Genomic DNA, 20,635 nt, shown 5'->3' with positions numbered 1-20,635 from the left:
GATGTCCTACTTAGACCACTGCATTGTACAGGGTACTGCCTTTAAAAATGGTCTGGAAACTGCACTTGATTCAGAACAGCTGCAAGAATATTAACTGGAGATGGGCATTTTGATCATATCATGCCAGTGCTGTATCATCTCCAGTGGCTCAAGGTCCAGTTCTACATTCAGTTAAAAGTTTTGGGGTTAAGCTATAAAGTCCTTAATGGCTTGGGACCAAGTTACTTGAAATACTGTATTTTCCCATATATACCTACCAGACCCTTAAGATCCTGTGTGCCCCTGTCAAGTGAAGCAAGTCGAGTTCCCTAAAGAAAGGGTCATCTTGACACTTGGGCGATGATTTAGCTTCCCCAGTGAGACTCACCTGGCACCTTTTTAATGATATTTTTGGTGCCTGGTGAAGAGCTTTTGATTCACCCAGCTGCCCAGAGGGAATGTGTTGATGGGCAGCCCTCTAAATTAAATCAAATTTAAATAAAATAAATTAGGGAGTCAATTATTAGATCATTTGTAAAGAATCTCAAAGGAGAGTTTCAAAGCCTTTTCTAATTTTTCATCTTCACTTGCTGCTCATAAAATGTCTCTGTTGGTATATGACGCCTGTGTGTCAAACATAATATTGCTCCCTAAATTAAGTTAAAGTTAAAATCAGTGTCTGTCATAATGGATGTATTCAGATTCGTGAGAGAGTCATGCTACCTGGGAATCCATATGGAAAGAGCAAGCTTCAAAGCATTGCAATTAACAATACTGTACTACCGTATTTCTTCGATTGTAAGACGCCATTGATTGTAAGTCACACACTAATTTCAGTACCACCAACAGAAAAAAAACCTAAGACACACCTGCGATTCTAAGATGCACCCCGTTTTTAGAGATGTTTATATGGGAAAAAAGTGTGTCTTAGAATTGAAGAAATATGGTATTACTAAGCTTTGCATGCTGTAGAATCTCAGGCCTGTGAGCCAAATCCTGCCCTCCCAGGGTCCCAATCCAGCCCTCTGGGGTTCCTGAAATGGCCACACTCCTTCCACAAGCTCCACCCCCTTGGCCTGACTGACAATTATTTGTTGGTTTTACAGCTTTTGGGTGGTTTTATTTGTTGCTGCACTGTTTTGTTTTAACATATTTATCTGTTTTTAATGTATTGTACACTGCCCAAAGAGCTTTGGTTATTGGGTGGTTTAAAAGTACAATAAATAAAATAAATAATGTAATAATTTTAAATATTCCTCCTCTGCAGGAAGCTCTTATTATCCTCTGGTTTCAGGGAATGCAACCGGAGTAGTTGGGATTGAAAATATTCCAAGAGTCTTGCTAATACAATGCTGTGATTTTGTAGGTAGTCTTCAGTCAGACGAACATGTTTCCATTATATACTTTATTATCTGTAATATTGAGCCCCCAGAGTCAGATGTCTCCTTTGGACATCTTAGTAGGACTTCCCATCTTTTGTGATTTTGATAATATTTGTTGCCTCTTACTGGATGAAACAAAGTAGCTAACATACAAGGTTACCATGGATACCTCTGTAATCCTCAAAATTAAACAAATGTCTGCACAGCAACATACTTCAGAGGTCACCTAGCCTGCATGTATTATATAATAAAAATAAAAATAGCTTAAGTAAAAAAGTACATTAAAAACAGATGTAATGATGTTAAAACAGCAGGAATCAATAGTAAGATGGTTTCCAGAATTATTTATTTTTAAAGGGCTTATGAGACAAATATCCTGTTCAGTTGATGCTAAGCCATGGTGGTGAAGCATTTTGAGCTAAATATTATGGCTTAGCATGGTGTGCGAACCATTCCTAACCATGGTGGCAACATAACCACAGATTAAACATATTCACTAACCATTAGGGTTAGTGGGCAAATCATGGTTTAGTGTGTTATCTGAACAGGCCCATTGCAATACCTTTTATTGGCTGAATCCTTATTTATTTAGATTTTTTTTCCTTTGGGGTCTCCTGTGGTTATGATCAAACTCATATTCATTCGTTCATTCATTCAACAGTCAGAGTCCATCCCTTCAGCAAGTAGCAGTGTTCAGAGATTTCAAATAGGGGGAGGGTAAAAATGCAAACTTCCCCTCTTCCACTTGAAAAGTCTGGCTCCATTTGAGCACGTTTTCTGAGGTAGGATATTTCCAGTGGAATGAAAGAGAATCATTTCCTTAGAGTAGAAGAAATTAGTGCTGACCTTCCAAAGAATATGTATGTGTTTGTATTATGGATCATATAGGTGCATGAGAGTCACCTAAGAAAGGAAAGGAACCTCTCATGCAAGCATTGAATCATTACTGACTCTTGAGGGATGCCAGTTTTACTGATGTTTTCTTGGCAGGCCTTATAGCAGGGTGGTTTGCTGTTGCCTTCCCCAGCTGGAGAGTCACCTACTGAAGCCTAAAAGGTCACTATGTAAAACCTTTTTCTCCTCTACAGTCTCCCATGTATATTGCTATAGCAGCTAGTTGCATGGCAATGCATTCACGGAATCTGAGGATACCTCCATATTTTGGGAGAAAGGGTCTTTAGGATCACAGAGTGATGAAGATATTCGGTGGGTCCCACGAAAGCATCGCTGACTTATGTTCTGTGGCACAGGAAAGGACTGCCGAATAAGCGTTAACCTTCCAATCGACTTTCTCACCAGGTCCTGCACGTCCGCATCATTGATTTCCTGCAAGATAAGGCATAGAAAATATGACAAAAAATTAAGGTGTCATAAAAACAGTACAAGTTCTAAAAATGTTAGAATCAATATTCTAAATTAGCCTTCCCCAACCTGGAGCCCTTCAGATGTTTTGTGCAACTTGTCCATTGGCCATGCTTACTGGAGCTGATGGGAGTTGACATCCAAAACATCTGGAGGGCACCAGGTTGGAAAACACTCTTCAAAACTGCGGTGACATGCCATCATTAATCCGTTTCATTTCCCCCATAATATGAAGACTGCATGTAGGGCAGGGGTGTTGCAATAAACTCCTATATATATTACCATGGTGGTGGTGGGGATGTACTTTACCCTTTTGTTAAGAGGGCCTTTAAGGTCCCCATTGGAGTGGGGTGGGAAGCATACTCTGGAGTCTCCGGAAAGTGTGCATTTTCCCCTGCCACCATTAACACAGCAGGGGGAATGGGCGTGATCCCGGAAGCCAGGACGGACCCATGCCCGAGTGTTTGTGTGGGCTCGTGAACGTGGGTGCACCCTCATGCTGAGCGCATGACAAATAGAGATATCATGAGCATCATGCTGAGCGCATGACAAATAGAGATATCATGAGCATCAGATTGGGTCCATGAGAACCCAATCTGATGCTCATGATATCTCTATTTGTCATAGCAACAGGAAGGAAGGGGGAACAACCCTCCATCTTTTCTCCTCTAAGTATAATTCTACTGCAGTTCTCATGGCTACGAACTGAAATAAATATAGGGAAGTGTGTTGGGTGTTTTTGCAGTGGGACCTGACAGGGATAACTTTTCAGAATGGGAGAGGGCAGCAAAGACAGGCAGATGTTTTTTTCAAGACCTTGGAATGGTTCTTCCAAGTTCTTCAGAAAAAGTTCTTCCAAGTTCTTCAGTCTTTCTTTGGATGAACCTGGGTAATTTCTAAGCTGATCTTAGGAGAGCTTGCCACTTTTTATATCCAGCTGTTGCACATCAGATTGGCCAAATATGAATGTCTAACCCAAGTAGTACAACAACCTATGTGAAAGTGAGGAAAATATTGATAATAATTAACAGTGTTGCTATAGTTGTTCTTCTTAAGCATTATTAGTTGATCATACAATCATGCCTAATATTATCTGTGCAAAAATGGAGTACACAGGGTGAAAAGCTGTACAAAAGTAAATGCTGTTATATATGCTTATACTTTAAAATTTCCGGAACAACAGGGTCAGGTGTAGTACTATTGTTATTTCATTTCTTTAATGGACCAACAAATAAAATGCTGAGAGCCATGAATTTTAAGCATCAATTTTCTTGACTACACTAAACCTATTTTGTTGTTCCTCATAGCCTGTCATAGATTTTTGAAGCCATCTGTTATTTATGTTCTTTATGAAATATAGATTTTTCTGCAAACAAAATAACACCTGGCAATAGCTGTGTCCAGTGTAATATCCTGGATTCCTGGTCGATTAATCCTTAATGTACCATAGATAATGGCTTCTCTCAGCTTATGAAGCTCTCTTATCATTCAGTCTGTATCATTCCATTAGCTACAGGAGGGAGGAAAAGTTGCTATCTTTTGCAAAACGCAAGCAGTTCTTAATATATCTGCAACATAATTAGAAATAGAAGTTTTCAAGAATTTTATTAACTTCATCCTTTTATAAGTCACAAGTTCTTATTCAATTGGAGGCATCGTGGGTACATTCATCACATATTTGTTGTTGTTCTTTGTTACGCATCTTGGGTTGATCCAGAACTGCTCATAATCCAAGAAGAGCTACACACCTGAGTAGCTCTGAATAAAGGTACAGATAGCAAATACACAGATTAAGTGACAGGTAGATAGCCTTTGGCACCTATGTGAAGAAGCAGATAGCCACAAGGCCAAAAGCAGCTATCCTTAGATTGTGAAGATCAGCATTAGCTCACCCATAGCACACTTATTTCCACCTGTTCAATGCCTTGTACATGCATAGAGGCAGCAGTGGGTCGACTTTATTTCACGGTGGATACTTTCTCCCTGCCACTGTGGCAGGATCTACACTATTGCTTTAAAACGCTTTATAACAGTTTTGACAACTATTGGGGCCCAGGACACACTGCATATACAGTTTTCAAAACATTTTCAAAGTGCTTTAAAGCAGTAGTGTAGATCTGTTTGAAATGTAGATTGCAAAGTCCTTGTGGAAGGGATCCCCAACTCTTTTGTTTAGATTACTTTGTAAAGTACATTGAAGATGCTCTGTTAAAAAGTTGCCTATAATATAGTTCTGGGCTGAAACCTGCCCCCTATTATCAGGAACTTTCTCTCTCTCTTTTCGCAGGGAAGGGGGGAATTTGGAGAATTCTCTCCTTACGGAGGAGGACAAAATTTCCACATACTTTTTTTTTTAAAGTGTAGCCGGTTGCTGAGAGCCCTTTTTCCTATTTTTTAGTTTTTCAAGAAACAACAACACCCCCTTACTCTAGCATTTGGATAAACCCAGCAGTTCTAAGTGAATGCTTATTGGAGACTATGGCCATGTTTGCATCAGCTGTTTATTCCAGAATAAAATCACAGTCAGCCCTACTGGGCCACCTGATGTTCACCTACTCCTGCAGTGATCTCAGGATGACTGCTCAGGTTTCCCGTGATATCGCTGACTGGATTTGTAGTGGCTTTTCTGGCTCTCTCGCTACAATCCCAAAGTCTGTGGTTGGTGTGACCCTCCTTTGCAAAGCTGTTGCTGCTTGGTGCAAGCTCCTGGCACAGCGAACAGCCAATCTGCTGTCAGGGGAGCGTGCATATGCATCGGCGTGTTTCATCACCGAGTGTTTCTTTTTCCTTTATGCAAACATATAGTTGCGCAGGAGTGCATCTTTAGACAGATCTACACTAAGCAGGTTATCTCAGGTATAACCTACACTAAGCAGGTTATTTCAAACAGTAGAAGCTGTTTGAAAATGGTATATGGAATGTGTCATGAGCCCCAACAGTTGTCAGTGCACTTCAATACTGTTATAAAGCAGTAGTGTAGATCCTGCCTAAGACACAGTACCTATCCCACCCTGCATAGCTGTGTGCCTGCACTGCTGTGCACCTTGGCGTTATTAAAAAGAATTCCATGCCCCGTACCCATCTGTCCAGTCCCACCTACTTCTCCTGATACCCATTCAGAACCACCTCCTGAAACAGCTCCCCTCTACTTGCAGGAAACCTCCCTCGCGTGTGCCCCATGAGCGACAATCCCAGAAGTGGGAAACCTTTTAATAATCAGTCCTCCATTGCGAAAGGGCTGCATGTGACTTCACCCTCTCCAACAATCATCCAGTAAACACTCCTGAGCTCCTGAAAATGTGGGGGTGTTTTTTTAAAAAATAAATTAAAAAGGATAAAAGAAAATCCCTCAACAATTGGCTACATTTTAAAAGGTATGTAGAAAACCTGCCCCTCTCCCCAAGGAGAAAATTCTCAGAAATTCTCACCTCTCCCAGCCTCTTTCACCCCAGTTTTCATTCCCCACCCCCACTAAATGCCAAAAATAGAATGGTTGAAATTTTCAGTACAGCGCTACTATAATGTAATTATAGTACATTATAACAAGTGAACAAGTGTAACCGACTACACCAAGCATGGCTGAACAGGGAGCACACCTGTTGCAATGAACCAAGGCCACAGGACACAGATCTGGGGTCCAAGCCAGGGACCCAAGCCGGGTGGATTCCTGTATTGAGCAGGGGGTTGGACTCAATGGCCTTGTAGGACCCTTCCAACTCTGCTATTCTATGATTCTATGAAAGAGGATGAAGGCAGATAGGGGTTAGCTGACCTGCAGAGGCAACAGCAGCCCAGTTATGGAGGTGGTGGGTGGTTTTTCAGCAGTGCGCATTAGCATGCCAGTGGCATGGCAGGAATGTAAGAAACAGCAAACATGAGCTTGCTGATTATAAGCTTTGTTTTTTTAAAAAAAATTGCATGAAAATCCTTGTGTATTTCTGTGCATATTATTCCACGTATACGCATCAGTTGTGAAGATCTTTGAAAGGTGGATATTCTTCTCCCATTTATTAAATGGTGAACACTTTTGTGGGGCGGTTGTGTCCACAAATCACATTGCAAGCTCAGAAATGAACAGGCTCCAACTGCAGATTGTGTTCAAGTTCATGTTTGGTATTGAAGACATGAACTGAGAAAATCCTAACAAAATGGCAAGGAGGGAAGTCCCTCCTGTGTTTGGTGAATGTGTGGGGCACTAGCATAATGTCTTTCAAGGCCAAAGATTATATTCTAGCGTCACACCAAGAAAAGAACACAAGATAGTGATGAGCAGATAACAAGAAGAAGCTACACAGATCTAGGCTGGCTCAGTCCACTCTGGGATAAAGCAAAAGGGATTTGTGACATGATATAGAGCAGAGACATCCTTCACCTCATTTCAGTAAACTGGGTGGCTGCTTCTGACCCAGAAAGGAGGAGTATAAGATGCTACACGTGTGCCTGGCACATGTGTATCATGAGGCAGGGGCAGGGCAAAGCCTGTTGTGGGGATGTGGAGTGTGGGAAATAACGAGGCAGATACATGATTGGGATTTAAACAGGGCCACATTTATTAATAGATCTGCAGAAAGGGTAAACCTAAGCACACATCTTCTCTAATCTGGTCTCATGCCGTTGTTTTATCAGATGAGACATTCATGGCCTGAGAATTGCGCCTCGACATTCGCCATCACCCAGACTTCTCCCTTTTGGGGTAGGGAGGCCATCCATGTCACACACACACACACACCCTAGTGCCATAAAGCTCCGAGTGGGTGAGAAAGGTTGGCCTCAAAGGTAACCCTTATCTCCACCAGCTGGGCTGTAAAACTTGCAGCTGGGGAGCCTCAGGCATTACCCATCACTGCAATGGTGCCTCTGAATGCTCACTGACCCTAACCTGCTCAAGATGACCGCGCACACCTGCTTATCAGCAAATGTGCCAGATCATTAATGCCACCAAATCAACCTAATTATTTCTCCCTGCCTGTCTTACACTGTGAAGTAGGTAAAACAACAACAACCCATAACCAAGCAGAAAATTCCAACTCATCCCCCAAAAGGATGACCAGCGAGCTCACACTGGCCATGGCTAGACCAGGCCTATATTCCGGGATTGTTCCGGGATCATCCCTGTATATCCAAATGACACACAGGGGATCCTGGGAACAGGCAGGGACGACCCCTCCATTTGCCTGGGATAATCCTTAGGTCTAGCTAAGGCCACTGTCTACAGGGAGGGAGCTGTGCTTCAAAGAGAAAGAGGGGATGGGTGAGAGTCAATAAATGGCCTCCGATTCCCCTTCCCTTCTCTAGTGGCACTATAGGGAGGAAGCCAATGGTGTGCCTCCATGCCTCGTCTCCCACCCCCATCCAGGCTGCGTCGGGCATGGAATTAAGGCATTAGCATCACTTCTCAGCCCCCCTTCCCTATAACTAGTATACTTCCTTTTACTTGCGACAGATTGGCATTTGTGTACATTGTGTCTAACCTGAACACCACTAGACTGAAATGTGTGTGCTTGAACTTTGGATGGCTTCGTGGCCGTGCTTTGTGGTTTGCCCTGCACTCAAAGTCTGCTGCAGTCAAGCCAGGACACTCCGCAATTGCCAGGCTCCCTGCACTAGTCAAGCACTCTCCACATATCCTGTCCATAGAGCAGTCCTGCCATCTACTCATAACATTTGAAAACTAGGTGTGAATTGGGACTTCATCAGATTACTCACAGGGAGAACAGATCACTGCCCTGTTCCACCACATATAACCAAATCCCATGTGGTTTTGTGGGCAGGGGACGGATCTCCTGTGTGCACCATTACACCCTGCCCCCCACTGCCACTGTTGTGTTTCCCAAAACCTCCTGCCTTCTTGTGAGACAATAACGAGTCCTGCTAAGTAATCCACTAAGCTTTATTTAAGCAATACACATCTCTTCCCACCTGAAGAGAGCCTAATCTCTTGGAACTTTCCCCTAGGCAAAACTATGCAAACTAAGTGAGACAATTGTCCTTTCAAGAAGAATGGAAAGCCCTTTCCCAAGAGGTGTTAACTTCAGAGAGACTAGTTCTGATGCAGCTTCTGACGGGATGCCAGCCGGGCCAACTTTCTCTCGCCTTCCTTTAGCTCCATCAGTCTTAGTCTGTGGTGTACTCTAGGATCAGCTAACTTCTCCATGCTCTCCCCTTTGGAAGAATATTGGCTTCCCACTGACTGTGTATTATTTGCCCTTGATGAGATAAGCTCGGGAGAGAGTTCACCATCAGCTGGTGAAGAACCCTTGAGAGCTTTCTCCTCCACTGGTACAGGCTGGCCTGTTTCTGGCGCTAACTCCTCTACCTCAGAGTCTGATTCTGACTGATCACCTGAAAAACCTTCTTACAAACCAGGTGGAACAGGGCTAGACATGACACCACCCAATATGCAGCACAAGTTGAGTGAATTGGAATACTTGCCTCTGCAGTAACTGAGGAGCTGTCAGGTTATTTAATCCTGTGAAGCATCATATTCATGTGACCATGCTAACACTGCCAAGTTCTATTTTCTAAGAAGTTTTGACTTTTAGCTGTGCAAACATTTATCATTTGTCTCTCCCCAAAAGCACAAGCACATTGTTTCTTCAGTATTCAGCAGTTTTGTGCATTTTAATTAGAAGTCAAGGTTTTTATTCTCTCTCTCTCTCTCTCTCTCTCTCTGCCTTTCGGCAGTTGCTGCCCCTAAGACAAATTGTGTATTTTACAAACATTATCTGGAAACTAAAAATATGCGAGGGGGGACTTAGGCTGCAATCCTATACAAATTTACTTGGGAGTAAGTCCCATTGAACTCATGGGACATACTTCCTGTTAAGACATGCATATGATAATGGTGTCAATGAGAAATCGGTAATATATGCTTTGACACAATGAGTTTTTACTAGGAATGCATTGAACAGATTCACAATTGAAGCATTTTAGAATATATAGATTACATTGAACTGTTTCTGTTTTCTTTTTACCTTCAATTAAGTGTTTAAGAAACAACTTTTTTCTGATTTATCTTATTTTCTGGATGGATCCTCTGAAAGTGAAGAAACTACTGTTACTGGATTGGTTCCAGACCTAGTCATACTTAGAGTAGACCCAGTGAAATCGATAGAACCTCATTTCATTATGATTAACTTAAGTCCCATTAATCTCTATGGGGTTAAGAATAACTAGATCTGGAGCCAACACACTATTTAAACAAGACAGGTTAACTACATTTCAGGTTACTTCCCACATATGCAATGCTTCTTGAAGGTACTTTGGGGGTGGACCTTTCCCTCACCAGCTGTACATTAACTGTGGTGGGGAAGAAGCCCAAGAGGCAAAGATCAATGTGATGGGGCTAGCTGAAATAGGTTGAGGAGAAATATAACAACTGGGAAAGAGAGAGAGAGAGAGAGAGTAATGTCAACCTGAGCTGGGAGATTTTGCAGCATTGGGTAGAGCAGACCACACTCTCAGTGAGGGGGGTAGTATCTCAATATAATAGGAGTGAGCCTTTCTGAATTTGCCTACTGGATGACTTAGTGAATGATGGATGAGGCCTTGCTTGGATGAGGCAAAGGGGTATAAGGAGGAGATGGCCACAGTGCTTAACCCAGGGGAGGAAGATGGGGAGGGGGGGGGCTTTTCAAGACCGGGAAAAGCCACCAGTTGGCCTCAGTGTTGATACCTAGAGCCAAAGTGGCTCCTGCTTGAAAAATAGTTATGTTTTGGGTTGGAGAAGTGGAATCATCAAATTATAACTGTATTTGTTTCACTCATTGGTTCAGGAAGTGGGAGTTAGGTAAATTCACATTAAAATGCAAACCAAACTAATTTCTTCTCCCATCCCTAGTACTACACATGAGTTACAATGTACAGAGTTTGATGTAAGGATGGTATACTCTCATGAGTGCTATCTGCAGTTAGACCTTAGCTAGACCTAAGGATTATCCTGGGATCGTCCTGGGGTCATCTCTGCCTGCTCTCGGGATCCCCTGTGTGTCATTTACATGAACAGGGATGACTCCAGGACGATCCCGGGATAAACCTTAGGTCTAGCTAAGGCCTTAGATATTTTATCAAGTGTACTGATGTGGAGCTCCTCAGTAGACTATGGAATTGATCTCTCTTTCTCCCAGATTAGGTGGTCTGTTCACCTCCCACACAACACTGCCTCGGGGGCAGTCTATCTTTGGAGGAGAAATGCGGTGTGTGGGTGCTAACTGTTTTTCATTTTTTTTTATTACTCTAGGTCTAGTCACATAATATTCTAAAACAGGGGTAGGCAACCTTTTGGGGCTGTGGGCACATTTGACAATTTGAGAAACCTTCCTGGGCACCATCACAAAATGGCTGCCATGGGAGGCATGGCTAGTCACAAAGGACAAGTAACCTCCACCAAAACCTAAGTGCAAGGCAGAGACAGGGTTCTAAGCCCCAGCGCATTAAACTACTTTCTTTAAAAATCCAGTATTTAGCACCAACTATGGTAGGGTACCTTGGTAGGTTCCAAGAAAGGTGTCCAGGGGTACACTGGTGCATGTGGGCATCATGTTCCCTCTACCTGGTCTAAAACATAATATTCATGTGCTTTTAGATCCTGCAGGGTAACAGCTATTTTCCCTCGCATTGATCATGGAGGACAGAGTAGCACTAAAGCCACTGATCGCTCTACAAAATGGAGTAATGGCATTCACACAGCCTTTAATTCAAAAAGTAGCGTGAGTTATTTATTTTTGAGTTCTCCAACTTATTTCCTGTTATGCTGCTTTCTCAGTGCTGATACACTGCATTACACAAAACGGCATGTAATTGACAATAAAATCAAGTAAAGCATTTTCAAACATTCTCACATCTTGAAGTGGGCAAATGAAACCACAAAAGTTCAGAGCATCTGCATCAAGGGTGCACAAAGCACATTTTGTGGTTTAAAAGTTCTCATTAAAATTACAGTTTTTAATGAGAACCGACAAACCACGGATGTTTGGGAATTTCAGTTTTCATTATTATTATTTTTAAATGAGGCATATTTGAAGCTTGTGATGGGCAACATACAGCCACAAGGGTCTTTACCATAGCCTGTGGGGATTTGTTAGAATCCTCAAATTTCCTTATTTCTATTGAAATACATCCTGGCCTCTGTGGCTTGCAGAAGTAAATCTAAATAGGTGATCAGTGAGAACACTTTTTGTTTTCAGTAGGGGTGTGATCCGCTCCGATTAGGAGCGTAGAAGCAGTAGCGGATTGGCCTGCTCCGCCTTACCCAGAGGCGGAGTAGGAGCGGACCGCGAACCCCTAGAAGCAAGGCGAAGAGAAGCGACCATTTTTCGGAGCTCCTAGTTCAGGCGGAGCGCTCCGGTCGCCATCTTGAAAACATTTCGCCATAGGATTGCATTGCGGCAAATAATCGCGCATAACTACGTTGTTTTTGAAGCTATCGTTCTGGAAATTCTTGTGCTCAGAGAGTCGTGGATGGGGGTCATTTTGAGACCACTCTCACCTCTCTGCATCGTGTGGGTCGCGTGCTATATTTTTTTGAAAATCGGGTCAACCGCGCGGCTCAAATGGCGTTTTCGGCTTTTCGCCCATAGGATTGCATTGAGGGAAAGAATCGGGGATAACTGGGGGGGGTTAAGCTATCGTTCTGAAAATTCTTGTGCACAGAGAGTAGTGGATGGGGGTCATTTTGAGACTACTCTCAACTTTCTGCGTTGTCCGGGTCGCGCGCTAGAAGTTTTTAAAAAATCGGCGGGAAAAATACCTTTTTCAAAGGGCTGAGGGGCAGAGTCAGCTCCCGGTCATGATGATCCCAAAGTTAGAGGAGGGCATAGGCAAAACAGGTAACTTGGGATTCTGGGAAACTTCTCTTTCTTCATCTGAACGGGCTTTTCCCCGTGTTTTTTAACACAGTAGCCCCACCAAATGCACAAACACAACCTGAAATCATATACTAAGCCAAGAATAAGAGATAGAAACACAGCACTGCTCCCCACCCTAACTTTGGGGAACAACTGAAAAGATGTGGTGCAAGGGGATGAGCTCCCCTAGGGCATCTCATTGTGGACGTGCCCCCACTCTCTCCTGCACTGGAAGGCCATTAGAGCCTTCCAAAGAGAGTAAAACGGTGGAGCAATGCCTATCATGAGTTGAAGTGAATGTTCACTTTTTAGTGGTGGAGCGATGCCTGTTATGAGTTGAAGTGAGCGTTTACTTCTTAATCTCAGAGCTGTTGGTGGCTGTCTTGAGTTGAACTGGCAGCTGCTTCCCCCTCCCCCGGGCACGTCCCCCTATTGCTGGTAAAAGACAGATATAGCCTTTTTTAAAAAAATCTTCTTGCTGTTTATTCAGCAACACTGCTGCTTTTAATTCCACCCCTCCTTTGTTTATTTATTGATTTATTCCATTTTATATGCATTACTGGCTTATCCTTGGCTCACTTCCTTATGCCCCCAGAAATGCCAGCTGCATGCCTGCCTGCCTTCCCTCCCTCCTCCCCTGCCCACCTCACAGGGATGTTGTGTGTGTGTGGCTTTGACTCAGGGGAGAAGTCCTTCCTGCGCTCACTTGGAGTTTTGGAAGTTCCAAATTTTGCAGGTTTAAGCCCCGCCAAAAAACAGGGGATGATGGGACTGCCTTGAGTCTCAGCGTGCGTATGTATCCCTGGATAAGCTTTCATGGTGGTGAGTTTGAGGTTTTTTTTTAACGTGCAAAATTGACGGAGCTATGGAAAGGGGTGTGAATGGGGTGCCCGATTTTCAAAAATTCCCCAAAAATCAGGGGATGATGGGATTGCTTTGAAACTTGGCGTGCGTGTGTATACCCCCATGAGGTGTCATGGTGCCAAACGTGAGGTTTCTAACTTGAACAGAAAAAAAGTTGTATAATTTTTTAGCTTTCAATGCAAGCCTATGGGGGGGGGGGAAACGGAGCTCCGGATCCGGATCCGGAGCTCCGAGCGGAGCGGAGCGGAAGTGGGCGGAGCGGGGGCGGGGCGGAGCAGCCCGATCCGGAAAATGGCGGATCTGCAAGTGAAGCGGAGCGGGGGGTCCGTGCACACCCCTAGTTTTCAGTGCTATCTCCTTTACTAAAGGATTGAATACGAGCACATGAGTTCTGTCTGTTTCCAGATCCCCCCCCCCCCCCCAGCCTGACTTTTTCAGGTTTTGTGCCCATTGTCAAATATTCCCACCTACAGAATGATTGGGGGAAACTGCATCGTATTAGAAACTGTTGTGCCAAAAATGTTGATTCTTATGTTTCCTGCATTTCATTACAATGAAAATTTTGGTGAAAGCAGCTGGGGGAAGTGAGGATTTCAGAGAATTTTCTCCTTGGGGAGGGGGACAGGGTTTGCACATACTTTTCGAAGAGTAGCCGGTTGTTGAGATCTTTCTATTTCTATTTAAAACAACAACAACAACAACAACCCCCTAGTACTTGCAGGAGCCAGGATTTCTTCCTGAATGCCTATTGGAGAGGTTGAGGTCACATGGTCTCCAAAAGGCATTCAGGAAGAACTGCTGGGCTCTTCCAAATTCTTGAGGATTTTTTTAAAAATTAAAAATAGAAAAAATACCCCCTCAACAACTGGCTATACTTCCCAAGGAGAAAATTCTCCAAAAATTCTTCCCTCCCTGTGTAATAGGCAGACAAATCAATGCCTCTTTTGCAGGGAGAGAGAAGGTTCCTGAAAATAGGGGGAAGTATTTGGCACAACATTAATATTAAATCTCTTGCTCCTATATGAAGTTGCCCACAGGTAAGATAATATTAAGAAGTCCTTCTCTGGCTGCCTCAACTTCCAGAGATTAGGTAAAGGAGCTTGTCTTAGGATGGCACCCAAACGTGGAATCTCCTCCCCACAGATGCTGATCTGGTCAACAATGCCTATTTGTCTGAACAATATCTTTGGGATTTTTATGGCTGCCCATATTGTTTCTTATATGCTATTTCATTTGGGTGTCTTTTATTGTGATTTTAATCTTGTTATTTCTGTTGGTTTTCACCATTGGAATCTGCCTTAGAATTGGAATGTGGGCTAAAAGTACTTTGAATTAATAAATAACAAACTCATATTTGCCATTTCTGAGCTGCTGATCACAAGACATTGGCAAGTTCTGGCAGGTATACTGCTCTGGAGTAATGATTCTGCTTATTAAAGATTATGGATTCCAAATGGTGGAATTGCATAACTCTTTCCTGTGGAGATCCATTTTCACCCTCTGTCTAGCTCTGCATGTATATGAGGCCAATAATGAGATACAGAGCCAATGCAATATTGGACTAGCACTGGGGAAACCTGTATTCAGCTTCCCCCACACACACACCTCATCCGTGAAATGAATTGGTTCATCTTGGGCCAGTCATCCTCTCTCATGCTAACCTAGCCCACATTGCTGTATGCTGCCATGAGCAACTCAGAGAAAAGGCGTAATATAAATGCAAATGCAAATATGTATGTTGTGCTGATGAAACTAGTATTAGTGATGGGTGAACAAATGATGTTCGAGATCACTCAAATTCTCTGTACATTATCTCATCACTTGTCTCGTGTCAGTCTACCATTTGCGACTGTGATCGCTGCTTGCTCTGTGCAGGAAGCTTTCACAAATCGAGCAGTGATCAAATGGGATATTTGCATAAATCTCTTGAAATTTAAACAAACCTCAGAAATTTGCACAAATTTCCTCCATACACTAAAGTGGGGCTGATTCAGTCGATTGATGAAATTTGCGCAAATTAAGGAATTTCCACAAATTGAACTGGCAATTGTACGGAGATTTTCACAAATCAAAGTGACAATTGAATGGGAGATTTGGGTAAATGTCCCCAAATTTTTGCACATCTCTTGTAATTTATTTATTTATTTATTTTATTACATTTATATACCACCCCACAGCCGAAGCTCTCTGGGCGGTTTACAACAGTTAAAAACAGTAAACATTAAAAAAGCATACAAAATTTTAAAAATATATATATGCAAAGTTCCTGATTAAACTAAAGTTGGGTTGATTCAATCCATTGAGAGAATTTACACAAATTAGCAAATTTGTGCAAATCAAACTAGGACCTGGGAATGAAACGGACATGAACACGTGTTTGACAATTTATGAAATTTTGCAGTAAACACATGGCTGTGCTCATGTTAGGAGCTTCGAATGGGGCATTTTCGCGTGTTTTGCAAGCAAAATCTAAATTCTCATACATCCGCAACTAATGCTGAGCTGAAACTAGTTACCTCTCTATTTTTACAGGAGCATCCTCCTCCCATAAAAATGGAGGAAGATTTTCTCTCATTTTTTGGGTGGGTGGAAGAATTTCACAGACATTTGTTGGAATGAGGATGGCTTCCCATATTTTATATAGGAGGTGGTTGAGATAAGGTTTTTATTTCCTTTTTTAATCCTTAAGAAGGCCCCTCCAGCTGCCATCAGTGGTTGACGAGCCTCTCCATCTCTCAGCAGCCTTCTGACTTCCTTACAGCCACATCGATCTTCCTTTGCCAGATCACCATGGAAACTATGCAAGCTAACATTGTTGCCATGGTGATCCAGGATAGGAAGAAAATTGTGTCCGGAAGGAAGTCAGAATACTGCTGAGAGACAGAGAGGCTCACTGGTTGTTGACTATGGTTCCCAAGGCTTCTTTTAAAGTATAAAAAAATAGGAGGGGGAATTTCCCTCAACCAGCTCATTATTAAAGTAAGATAATCCGACTCCAGCCTCCTGAAATTTTCAAAAAGAAACTGACATAAAATTTGACTCATCACTAGATGAAACCCAGCTCTACCTGTCCTTGTTATCTGTACTAGGTCCTGTAGTTTGTACGTATTGCAGTACCTGATGCCTATTGGTGAGTTGATGAGGTGAGTCAATTGATATTTAACTCAGACTAGATTGAAGTAATGATGATTAGCAAGCCTTCCTTTTAATGTGTCTGGATTCCATCACTGATGGAGTTCAGTTCTCCAGGGTCATTTAGGTGTGCTGCCTTCGAGCATTCCTTGTCACATCAATGAGTCCATCAGGTGTAATCATGGCCAGGAGTGCTTTTTTATTAAATCTGCCTCATGATATTTGCAACATTTCAATGAGATTTCAGGTACAGAGACTAATTACTAATGCACTGATAATTACAGGTGAGAGCATGTTTGGAGGTGTTGCCCCTGGCAACATAAACGTTGGATGTGGTGACCTGCAATTACATTGCTGAAGAGAGCAGGAAATAAGTTTGTCCCTTACCACATCTGCTCCTGTTTATGAAACCTGTGTGCTCCCTACTCTTCTTCTCTCAATCCCTTCCTTGCTTTCTTACATTTTTTTGAGCCAGGGCTTCTCAGAGCATCACCCAAGAAAAACCCCTATTGAGAACACTTTTGGGGCTGGCCTTTATTGTATTTTTATCATGTTGACTTTTGTATTTGTTTGTGTATTTTTCTTTTTTACCACGTACGGTTTTTAAAAATTATTATTTTGATGAGTTCTTATATTTGTACTGTGTTGCTTTAATTGTATGGTGTCTAGATAACCTGTTTTATAGGTGTCACATAAATACAAATAATAACTAAATACTCAGCTCTTGGATATATGAAGTAATAAGAGAAAGTGTGACTTTGGCCATATGACAAGGAAAGTGAGAAGAAGAAGGTGGGGATCAGAATGTATTGGAAGAACAGGACCCATGTTCTCGCCGGTAGGCACGTTCAGGTCACCACATCTCCATAGGGATGTGCGAATCAGCAAAACTTGAGCATGCCAACATTCTCCAATTTCCATCTGGAAGCTTGTTCAAACTCAAGCCCATATCAGATTTTTTTAAAAATGTTTTCTCTCTCCTTCTTTACACACGAATCCATGCAAAATGTTGTATGCATCAATTGTATACATCTCTGAAATGTACACATTCTTATCCCATTGATTAAAGCTTGCTTATATGCATTTTTCAATAGTAAGCATTTGTTTTGTGTGCATTTTTCAAAGGTATGCATGCTGTTGAATACATTTTTTTTTTTTTTTTTGCGGGCTGGGGGGTCCATAAATAACATTGCAAGTTTGGAAGTGTATGGATTTCAATCACAGATTGCTTTTGAGTTTGTGTTTGGTCTAGAAAGTGCAAACTAGGTACATCCTGATAAAAAATGAATGGAAATGAATTTCTCTCATATATCCCTACCAAGCAGGCTCTTGGAAAAAACATCAGGCTCCTGAGTTTTGCACCCCTATGGTAGCCTAATATAATGTATGTGATCACAATGAGGATTCAGAGCTTCAGCAGGTACAGAAACTTTGTTCCATAGTTAACTTGCAAGGCTAACTCTTTGGTGGCACCCTTGGGTATCCTTCAAGGGAGATTTTCAGCTATAGAATACTTTTGGGAAAGCTCAATTGTGGGGAGGGGTTCTTTATTTAGTACTATTCTCAGTTACTCTCCATTGTCTGTGTACTTCTTCCCACAACACATACTTGAGTTATGGAATTCACTACCACAAGATGTAGTGATGGCCACCAATTTGGATGACTTTAAAAGGGGATTGGATAAATTCCTGGAGAAGATGATCAATGGCTACTAGCCCTGATGGTTATGTGCTCCCTCCAGTATCTGAGGCAGAAGCTGTGTTCACCAGTTGCTGGGGAACACAGGTGGGAGGGTGCTGTTGCACCATGTCCTGCTTTGTTGGTCCCTGGTCGACAGCTGGTTGGCCATTTTGAGTGGTGGACTTGATGGACCTTCAGTCTGATGCAGTATGGCATTTCTTATGTTCTTTATTCTTTGTCTAGTGCTCTTGCAGATATCAAACTCTTCCCAGCACAATGTCTCCCATAAAACCCAAAGAATTTCTTTCCCAGTCCTTCAATTAGTGATGGGTCAGAATTTTATAAGAAACCACACATTTCTTCATATTTGGGGTGGAAAGAACTTTAGATTAATAACATTTGCATGTGGAAGGAAGTAAAATGTGCAGACTTGTCCATCCAGCCCATGCCTTTCAGAGCTTAGCTCCAAAAAGACTTGGGTTTGAATCCCTTGTGTACTCAGCCATGCAACTGGTGATTTAAGTTTGCCACCTCTTTTTTCTGACAGGCTTGTCATCTTTGACAGCTGTACGGCAGGCAAATACAATACAATTTTCTCCACATTGGGGGAAGCTGTTCCTGTTGAATTTGTTCAATGCAGATGGGTGAGAATTTTATTTCAGTTTGGTTTTGATAAGGATATACCAAAATTCACAAATTTCTTCCTATTAGAAAGAACTTGAAATTTAAAAAAAAAATCAAAAATCAAAGAAAGCAAAATTGACAGATTTGTTGATCCCCACCCTCAGTATAAAAATATATATCCTGAAAACAAATGTAAAAAGGTAGGGCCTTTTAGGCTATGAAATTCCAATGGTAGAATACTCTCCTCAAGGAGGATTGTTTGACACCCACATTGCTTTCCTTGAAATGTTATATTAAAATCTTATAGTTCTCCATGGCCATGTATCTTGCTGTTGTCTTTCCTTCCTCCTTTTCTTTTTATCAGTTTATTTTTTTAATTGTATTTCTGTATTGTTATCTTTTAAATGTGTAAAATATGCATTTTATAATTATACATTTTAAGTATAAAACTTAATAGTATAAAACTATTTAAAATAAATATAATAAATAAATGAAAAAAATCTGCAGAAGAAGCAACAAACAAGTAAATGCTGGACAAATTTGTCCAATTTGCCTAAGAGCGTCATAATTTTCAAGTTGCAGAATTTGGAATGTTCAATTACAGAGTTTTAGATTTGATTTGTCGATTTTCTGCCTATGATTAAATTTAACGTTGCAATGCTATGCATGTTTAGACAGGGGGGGGGGAAAGTCTGGCTGGAGGTATGCTGGGAATTATAGGGAATTTAGATTTTTTTTCCTCCAGTCCAAATACGCATAGGATTTTGTCCTAAAACTGTGATCTCGCCATAAAGTTGAGGGCTGCTTTAAAATTGCAGGTTTTGTGCTGAAATATAATGTAAGAGGCAAACAAGCGGATAGACAAAGGCAATTTATTGTAGTGTAATGCAATTAAGACCATCTAATAATTAAACATGAAAGCAGATGTCTGCAGTAATCAAAAAGAGATCAAGGAATATGCACATGATTTCGCCAAACAATACTTGATACAAAAGATACAGGTAGAGTAGGTGCTCTACACTTTACACTAGGGACCAATTATTTCTTCACTTAATTAAGATTGGGTAATGTGGACATAATACATTACTCATAACGAAACAATTGAATGCTTCATCACCCAAGAACACGGTTGAGTAATATTCCTCTATATTATATTCTGAGCCAGTAACAAAATTGTTTATAAGCACCTTTTAGTGGTTTTCATTCATGTATCAAATGGATTGTTAAATAAGTTACTACGAGGGTTTTACTTGAGAAGCAAGTAAACATTGCAATTTCATTTGGGCCACACCTAGGGACGGATGGATCTGTCAATTTTACTTTTTTTTCAGTTTTTCATTTTTCAAATCTTACATTTGGTTGTTCCAAACATTAAGACTTTTTTTAAAAAAAATTATCATGAAAATTAGTATGCATTTTTCTGCATTTCTACTAATACATGGATTCCCCCCCTAATATACACATTTTTGCTATGATTCATTTTAATGTTACTTTCACTAAAATATTTATTTTTGTGTGTACATTTCCCTAATCTACACATTTCTGAACACATGTTTTATTGAAAAGTTCATTGCAAAATTTGAAGAAGTATGAATGTCAAAGGATAGTAATTTTGCTTCACGTATTGGTTCAAACATAAGAAGAGCCATGCTGGATCAGATCAAGGGTCCATCATGTACAGCATTCTGTTCACACAGTAGCCAACCAGCTGTCCACAGGAAACCCACAAAGTGGGACATGGGTGCAAGAGCATCCTCCTGCCCATAT

The 20,635-nt window shown here is 41.6% G+C and overlaps 1 protein-coding gene across 1 annotated transcript in view; it reads right to left on the bottom strand.

The window, feature by feature from the left end:
• The window catches only part of GRID2 (glutamate ionotropic receptor delta type subunit 2), a 1,050,481-nt gene that overhangs the window by 355,797 nt on the left and 674,049 nt on the right, over positions 1–20,635 (bottom strand). Inside the window, exon 6 of the mRNA XM_063135400.1 lies at positions 2,514–2,687. Coding sequence (XP_062991470.1) covers positions 2,514–2,687 — 174 coding nt within the window. The remainder of the gene's footprint in view (positions 1–2,513; positions 2,688–20,635) is intronic.

Source organism: Elgaria multicarinata, chromosome 10, assembly GCF_023053635.1.
Source record: "Elgaria multicarinata webbii isolate HBS135686 ecotype San Diego chromosome 10, rElgMul1.1.pri, whole genome shotgun sequence".
Taxonomy (NCBI): Eukaryota; Metazoa; Chordata; class Lepidosauria; order Squamata; family Anguidae; genus Elgaria; species Elgaria multicarinata.
The sequence above is the reverse complement of the archived record's forward strand: the minus strand, read 5'-3'. Positions and strand labels throughout refer to the sequence as shown.